Source organism: Octopus bimaculoides, chromosome 4 (genome assembly GCF_001194135.2).
Source record: "Octopus bimaculoides isolate UCB-OBI-ISO-001 chromosome 4, ASM119413v2, whole genome shotgun sequence".
Classification (NCBI taxonomy): Eukaryota; Metazoa; Mollusca; class Cephalopoda; order Octopoda; family Octopodidae; genus Octopus; species Octopus bimaculoides.
This window is the reverse complement of record NC_068984.1, coordinates 41,020,970-41,029,118: the sequence shown is the minus strand read 5'-3', so window position 1 is coordinate 41,029,118 and position 8,149 is coordinate 41,020,970. Positions and strand designations below refer to the sequence as shown.

General features: G+C 32.2%; 2 protein-coding genes across 2 annotated transcripts in view; one reads left to right on the top strand and one right to left on the bottom strand.

The window, feature by feature from the left end:
- LOC106883713 (katanin p80 WD40 repeat-containing subunit B1) overlaps window positions 1–4,372 on the top strand; it is a 54,273-nt gene extending 49,901 nt beyond the window's left edge. The window contains exons 15-18 of the mRNA XM_014934825.2: window positions 309–385; window positions 2,657–2,731; window positions 2,904–3,020; window positions 3,113–4,372. Of these exons, the coding sequence (XP_014790311.1) occupies window positions 309–385; window positions 2,657–2,731; window positions 2,904–3,020; window positions 3,113–3,239 (396 nt within the window). The 3' untranslated portion in view covers window positions 3,240–4,372. The remainder of the gene's footprint in view (window positions 1–308; window positions 386–2,656; window positions 2,732–2,903; window positions 3,021–3,112) is intronic.
- Window position 4,373: 1 nt separating this feature from the next.
- Window positions 4,374–8,149, bottom strand: part of LOC106883715 (phagosome assembly factor 1) — a 66,447-nt gene continuing 62,671 nt past the window's right edge. The window contains exons 13-14 of the mRNA XM_014934826.2: window positions 7,874–8,005; window positions 4,374–6,301 (exon numbers count right to left, since the gene is read on the bottom strand). Coding sequence (XP_014790312.1) covers window positions 6,215–6,301; window positions 7,874–8,005 — 219 coding nt within the window. The 3' untranslated portion in view covers window positions 4,374–6,214. The remainder of the gene's footprint in view (window positions 6,302–7,873; window positions 8,006–8,149) is intronic.

Here is an 8,149-nt window from a genome sequence, read left to right as displayed (position 1 = left end):
GGGTGGCACATAAAAGACACCATTTCGAGCGTGGCCGTTTTCGTGCGGGTGACACGTAAAAGCACCCACTACACTCTCTGAGTGGTTGGCGTTAGGAAGGGCATCCAGCTGTAGAAACTCTGCCAAATCAGACTGGAGCCTGGTGTTGCCATCCGGTTTCACCAGTCCTCAGTCAAATCGTCCAACCCATGCTAGCATGGAAAGCGGACGTTAAACGATGATGATGATGATGATGATGATTCTAATTCAGTTTAACTGAACCACTATCAGTTATGGTTTATATGAATTTGTTTTTGTATTGTTTTCAGGCTGCCCTAAAACTATGCATTGATCTTGGAGACCCAGCTCTTGTGATTGATATGTTAAGTGTTATGAATAGTAAAAAGTAAGTAATTGCAAACTGGTTATTCTTATACAGTTCTATATTTAAGAGATGAGGAATTATGTACATTATTTATATTATTTACATCTGACGGATATTTGTCCTCATCTTGTTTGTTGTTTACGCAACGTTTCAGCTGATATACCCTGATGAAGGCTAGATGGTATATCAGCCAAAATGTTGTGTTGACAACAAACAAGATGAGGACAAATATCCATCAAATGTAAATAATGCTTATTTTTATGTTATCAACTTCAAAACTTACATTTTAGATTTAAATCATCTCGTATCTTATACTGTCTTTGGAAAAGACAATGTTTTTGCACTACCAAGCTGGAAAAATGTTGGGGTATTTCTAATCTGAGATTTGATTTAAAAGGCTGGATGTTTCTCCAACTGGGTTACTTGCTGGCACAGAAAAATGTAATTGAAATTAAGTATAGTTTATTGAATTAGCCAAAAGTTCCAGTCTTACTATGGTTATTGTTTAAGTAAGGTACATAACTCTTACTATAGCTGTGTTTCATAATCATGTGAATCAAGATCCAATCCCATGATGCGTGTTATTTTGAGCTAGTGTCTAGTACCACAGTTTGGAGTTGACCAAAGTCTTCTAAATAAAATTTGATAAACAAATATGGTGCAGAAGTGTAGGGTGGTTGAAAAAAAATACTTGTATTTAATATATCTCGAGCAATGAACCTTTATGCGAAGGCCAATTTTACCAGTTTGCATTATAAAATTGCTATAATGAGTACCAAAGTTCTATGGTCAACATATGTGACTCTAAGTTCTTGAAGCCCTACTATGGCTGCAGTTCAATAACTGAAACTAGTAAAACAGAGAATGTACTTCCAGATAGGTGAGATGGATATGGCTTAGGTTTAGTTTGAACTTCTACATATATGGTTGTGTGGTCTTGCATTGCAATCACATGGTTTCAAGTATGATCCCACTGCATGGTTCTTTGGCCAAATGTCTTCTACCTTTGTCTTGGTTAACTAAAACTTTGTCAGTGGATCTTGGTTGATAAAAACTGTATGAAAGTCCATCGGATAGGAGAGTAGATTTAATCTGTTGTTTGGTCTAACACTGCCATCTTACCCCCGAGTAACATTTTGTTTCAAGATTTTAAAGTAGATCTCCAGTTTCAAAATAACTTCCTTTCTTCCTCCTACCAGTCTTCAAAGTGTTTGAATCTGTAAGAAAAACTTGTCGAAGGGAGGATTATTACAAGTTTGCAACATTTGTAAGGAAAAAGAAAGTGCTTTGTGTGAAATCTGAGAAATGAGACATAGTAGGAAGGATCAGCAGAAGGGTGGCTCATTTAGAGGTGCAAAGGGTCTGTTTTAGTTGCTTGTTGCAAAAGTAGAGCAAGAAGCGCATTTGTGGGCTTTTGTTTGTAGTATGTTGGTAAGTCATTTGGATGTGGTCTAGGATGTTTGTAGTAAACATATACCATATTTGGGTTATACCCAATGTGGATCTAATTTGGATTTTGAAGAGGCCCAGCAATTAATCTTGGCTGGTTTATTTTTCTGACATCAAAGAGGTAACCTAAGCTTCGGTTGCAGCTTTCACTGTCACATATGTGAGGTTTTAGAATTTATAGCAATTTTGGGAGCTTTGTGTGTTCATGAAAATAGTACACATCTGGTACATAGTGTCTATGTTGCATGTGGATAACACCTGTGTGAGGAAGATGAAATCAGAAGGAAGAATGATATCTTAAACGTGTAAGTAGTCTGGTTATCGATGTACAAACAGAAGGAACTTTTGTAAGCTTTGTGGTGTACCAAAGTCAAGAGGAAATGGACCAGAGAGAAAGGGAGAGACTGTTAGCACATTATAATAGAATAGTCTGACTGCAGATATTTTTGTTTTGTGTGAATGAATGATGAAAATTAATGTATATAAGGATTTCAGTTTATGTTAATTAAAATAGGATCTGCTGGTTGTAAAGCAGTTATAAAAATGAAATAGAAATTCAAATAAAGATTGTAGACATTTCAAAAGTAGGCTCACATTGAAGTATTTGTTGCAAATTATACAGATAGAAATATAAAATTATTTATGCTTTTGCATTGTAATTATATTTCAGCTTTGTAATTGTTTAAAAAATAAATATCTATAAATTCTTGTCTACAGCCATGAGAAATGTTTTCTGAAAAACTTCTTTTATACTTTATTTTCTTTTGTAACAAGATTTATTGTCTTATTCAAACCACAAAAAATTTTGCTTCAGTTTTTAATTTCACTTGTAATTCATTTCAGAGATTTATGGAATTTAGATCTGTGTACACTACTCAGTCCCAAATTAGTTGACCTCATCACCAGTCCACACAAACGGTAAATATTTTTCTGTTAAGTGGTTGGCATTAGCAAGAGCATCCAGGCAGAGCCCTTTGACTTGTCTGCTCTTGACTAACTCTCCAACCCATGCTAGCATGGGAAAAGGGATGATGATATTTCTGTTTATTTGAAAATATCATCTTGATAATTCATTTAAAATTTATTACAGATATGTTGAAACTGTATGTGGTACTCTAAAGTTGATACTGGAAACATTTGGGCCTTTACTAAAATCTTGTCTAAATCCAGCTGCTGGAATTGGTGTTGATATCACTGCGGAAGAAAGGTACAGATTGATATTACTGCCATTATGTATTTTGTAATTCAGTGTTACTTTCCTTTCTTTGTATGAAAAAAATATTCTTGCTTTCTTTCCAGAATGAATAAATGTGAAGTCATTAATGGAAATCTGGACCAGATTAAAGTGATCCTAGACAAAATGCAGGTTACGGGTCAATTAGATGATGGATTAAAAGAAGTTCAAATTTTGGTAGAGACACTGTGATGGCAAGGCATTAATCCTTGTGGGAGATTACACTTAATGAATGAAAAAATGCAATGTAAGACTGAAAACTTGCTCTTGGTCCCCACTTGAAAGACGAAGTGGAATTATTATTTTTTTTGCTCCACTTGAAAGAGAGAAAGATGAAATGAGTTTTGTTATTTTAAATTTAAAGAATGGACAAGGTCATTATATAATTGGATCAACAAGTGCTTTAAAAAATTTACATCCTTCCTCTGTCTTTGGTCTGGAAAATGTTCCTTTGAAAGGACAATCACTTTGTGAGTGTACAGTGTTGTAGTTACTGTGACCAAATTCCATCTTTGATAACTATTTACACAGTCCTTTCAAAGAGATTGCCAAAACACACTGTAACTGCTACATTGTCAATATCTCACCTCCTGTTTTTTTTTTCTTATTAAACATTCATGCAAATTTCTTTTTCTTTTGTAATGACAGATGGGAGTCGATTATTACTTAGGTTTCATTAAAATTAAAACCAAAAGAATTCTGTTAAATAATTAAATCTGAAATGCAGTAATGAAGATGTGCATCGAATAATTGTAGCCAGAGCCCTTGTTATTTGCGTACAAATAACCAAGAAAGCCGGTCCTGCCATACTTGGCAATTTCATTCCAGTAGTTTTCTGTGGCCTTTTAAGCTATGAATATGCAGATCTAAAATGGGATGGGTTGGATGGAGGCTAAACCCACCAGATCAACCAGTTTTTGATTCAGTGTAAATTCAGTCACATGAACATTTATTTAATAATAATAATATGCTTTTTCTCTCCATCAGATAAACCTCTTATTTAAGAAATTAGGATGTTTTTTTTTTTTTAATATTGATCTAAGCAAAGCAATCAAATTATCTGCAGAGCATGAGGGCAAATAGATCCCCCTCTCCCACCTTCCCCCCCCTCAAAAAAAAAAATGAAGCAAAACACTGTTGGTTCTACATTCTCTTTGATCTCAGTAAGAGGCAGTTGCACTTGTTAATGCCAATCCTTGATTATGAGAAGGAATTTCAGATTATCATTTTTTTTTAGTACAGAAATAAATGTATAATACAAACAAAAAGAAAATCAATAAATAAATGTAAATCAGGTAAAAACTATTAAAAAACAATAACAAGAACTGTGTGTGTTCAACTTTATTTCCGTGTTTTAACTTTGTACAAAGCAAATGTTGACATTTTTCTCAATATGCTGAGTAATTGAAGTGAATTCAATAAATAAATAAAACAAGACTATTTCACTCATACACTGACTAGATTGAAAATTTAGAACCTATTATCACCTGCCCTTAGTTAAAATTTTTGTAAACACTTGAAAGCTTGTGTGTGTGTGTATATATATACATATACATACGCTCATGTTTGATATTTTTCTAATGAAATTGAATTCACAGTTTTCAAGTCTCAAGAAATATCTACATCAACTTTAAAAGTCTTTAGAACCAGTCTTGATAAAGAAAAAAAAAACATTTTTTGGGCTATTACAGCCTGATAGTTTCTATTTCAGTTGAAGATGCAGTGGAATTTAGTTTTATGATGGAGGTGCAATGCCTGTGATCAGATAGGAGGTAGTAGCGGAAAGGCTGATACTATTTGATCATTGCATTTTTTTTTTCACAACACTCACTTGAGGGTTTAATTTAATAGCTTGCTGAAAGCTGTTGACTTCTATGTCAGTAAAGCATGCCTTATACAAATATAGTAAGCTTAAATTATAAAATATAGAAAACACAAGACTGTTGAAAATGCATAGTCAGCTCTATCTTTTATAAATGATAAAATGAAAGAAATTACTTTAAATATTTAATCTGAAAATATTTTGTAAGCTATCTTATTTCAAATTTATCTGCAATGTAATTAGAATTTCAGCAGTATGAGTGCATTCTCTTTTCTCAATGTTTATTATCACAAGCCAAATGAATGTGGCAATTGAGAGATTGTAGAAATAGTTTTTAAAGATAAATCAATAAGTTTCAAAAAAAAAAAAATTCATTTCATTTTCTTTTTTTGATGTTTCATGGAAAGAGATCTTTAAAATAATTTTAAAATTTAGTTTCTTCAACATAATTTCAATTATATGAGATGAAAATTATCAAAATTTTGTGTTTGGGAATTTTAGGTAAGTGAAAAAGTGAAAGCAAATATATATATTTTTTTTTATATTGCAGCATAAGCTGGCATGGCTTCATTTGTTTTGTTTGTTTTTAAAAAGAAAGGAAAATATCAAAGCCACTTCAAATTTGTAATCACTTTTACAATCAAAATGTATTGGTACTGTTAAATCATACCCTGAAATACTGAGGATAAGTTTTGATAAAAAAATTTCATTAGAATATAATGTATAAAGGCTACCATGAAACTTAAAAGAAAAAAAAATATTGAAATGATGTATGTTATAACAGAAAAAAAAAACCCTCAATGAATAGCAAAGAAAAAAGATTCACCTGTAAATTTGTAAATACAGGTCAAATGTTTTAAAAATCACTAGAATTGTGAAATGAATAATTAAATTCTCAATGAAATACAAATTTTTCTGCTTCATTGAATTCTATCTTCAGTCATATATTGATATTTTAATGAGATTGACAAGGAAAGAAAGGTTCTAGTTAGACAGAAATTTAGGAATTTCTCATCTAATCACTCCCATTTAAATTGACATTTTGGGTTTATAAGGGTCAGGTAACAAGAAAGTCATCATAACCACTGACTTCAAATGAACCTAAAACTAATAAACCAGATAGGGTGAAGGGGAAGCATTTGAATGATTTTTTTTTTTTTCCTCTAAATATTCACAAAGTGATACACAATTTTTCAGTTTTACATTCGTTAGGGTGGAAACCAAAATAGAGCAGCAGAATTTTCCTCAATTCTTGTCTGAAAGGAAAGCAAAGCTATCCTCAAAACAAGTTTATATATATATATGTATATAGGGGGTCTTTGTTTCTGAAAGATGGCAGTTCACCTCAGCACATTGGAATGTCATTTGTGGGTGAGGACACATTGGAAGGTTGATACAAGGTAATTGATGCGATGTGATGGTTCTGCATGGTCTGAAAGAAACAAAAGTTGACATTAAATCAATGAGTGCCAATTCAATTGAACCAAAATTAATTACAAGTTTTTATATATGCTAAGAATCTGTTTCAATTTAATATAGCAGGTGTTCATCATCTGAAACTGCATCTTATATCTAATCTGCAACAACACATAGGGTACCTATAAACTTTAACATCAGAGTATCAAATTGTGGTAGTTATTTCAGCTTCTACTACAGGAAGATCTTTTCTGATGCATATTTCAAACAATCACATAACGAGTTCTAATAGTTCCCAACGAGGGTGTACAAGATGGCATTTTAAGGGGTGCAACAAAATGGGGAAGTATATATTTTTGGATTTGTTTGCAGATATTTTTTCCAAATTGCTCAATTTACTTTTGTGTTTTATCCACTGAGTCGAAAGCATATTTGTTCAGTACTGCACATGGTTCAGTTTTGGATTAAAAAAAAAACCCCAAAACTTTTGCTTTTAGGACCTTCTTCATCTTCAAATGAAACATTCCATACATCTAACATTTGTGGACATGCTTACAAAATCAAGACAACACAGCACCTATGACTTTCAGACTCATTTTTTCACAGAATTGCTGATGCAGGTAGTTTGTTCCATGAACAAACTACTTGCATCAGTTGTTAGCAGTTGAGACACTACATTCTTCAAAACTTCCATGCGAATAGTACACTTGATGCTCCCCATCCCCAATTCTTTCTTTTTTTCCCCCCCTTCTTTTAAAGACTTTTTCGCCATTCACTTCCTGTGCATATTCTATGTACTGTTCATGCAGTTTTGGTTACTTTTTCTTATTAGTTGTAGTGCAATAAGTTCTTTATTATTACTTTTTATTGTTTTTGTAGGGGATGCAAAAATTAATGAAATATTTCCTAAGAGAGCAGGGCACTAAAAGAAGGGACCATTGGCCTATGCAGATCATAATTACAGATATAACAGAAACACTGAATGTTAAGAGCATTGGTTAGTGATATAATGGGGATTCTTTTAACTAGTTAGGAAGAATGGTCCTTAAAAACCACTGAACTGAACAAATTATGACTCCTGTAATGTACAATATGGCTAAAAAGCGTTCAGATTATTTTGTCACATGTAAAGCTTTTTTATTCACATTGCTTTGAATTAATCATGCATTACCTCATTGCTTTGAGGTTTTGATGAAGTGATTGACTACTTTTAGAATGTCAGTGTGGGTTAGGTGTAAGAGGTTTGGTATGACCAGTTAGAATGTAAAATGTAGAATATTCAGGCCGGATACAGCCAGTTTGAATGCTAATGTGTTAATAATTTTTAAGTTCTTATTTTTATTGGTAACTATCACTCACCTCTTTGGAATAGTAGAGAATGGTACTGAGTAATTTCCATTATTTCAAGAACTACAAGCATGCATAAAAACAACAGGTTACAACACATCATTGTGATGGTGTGTTGTAATCTGTTAAAATTCCAATAATATTTTTTTTTTCTTTTTACATAAATTTCAATATTATAAAAAGACTGGTATGAGAAAAAGTTTGTATACAAGCTAAAATAGATTTGCTGTGAAATATTTACTTCAAATATCATATCATGAACACCATAGCAGAGAGTTGATCCAAAAGGGTTACTGGTATTAGTTGAAGATGATCGGGTCAGAATAACAGGTCTCTGTTCTGGTTTCAGCAGGTATTTCTGCACTTTGTCCCACTTCAATTAAAAACACAAATATTTTAGCAAGTTGCAATGTAATTTCCTAAAATATTACAAATCCTTTAAAAACACATGCATATACATACATATATATATACATATATATATATATATATATATATATATATATATATATATATA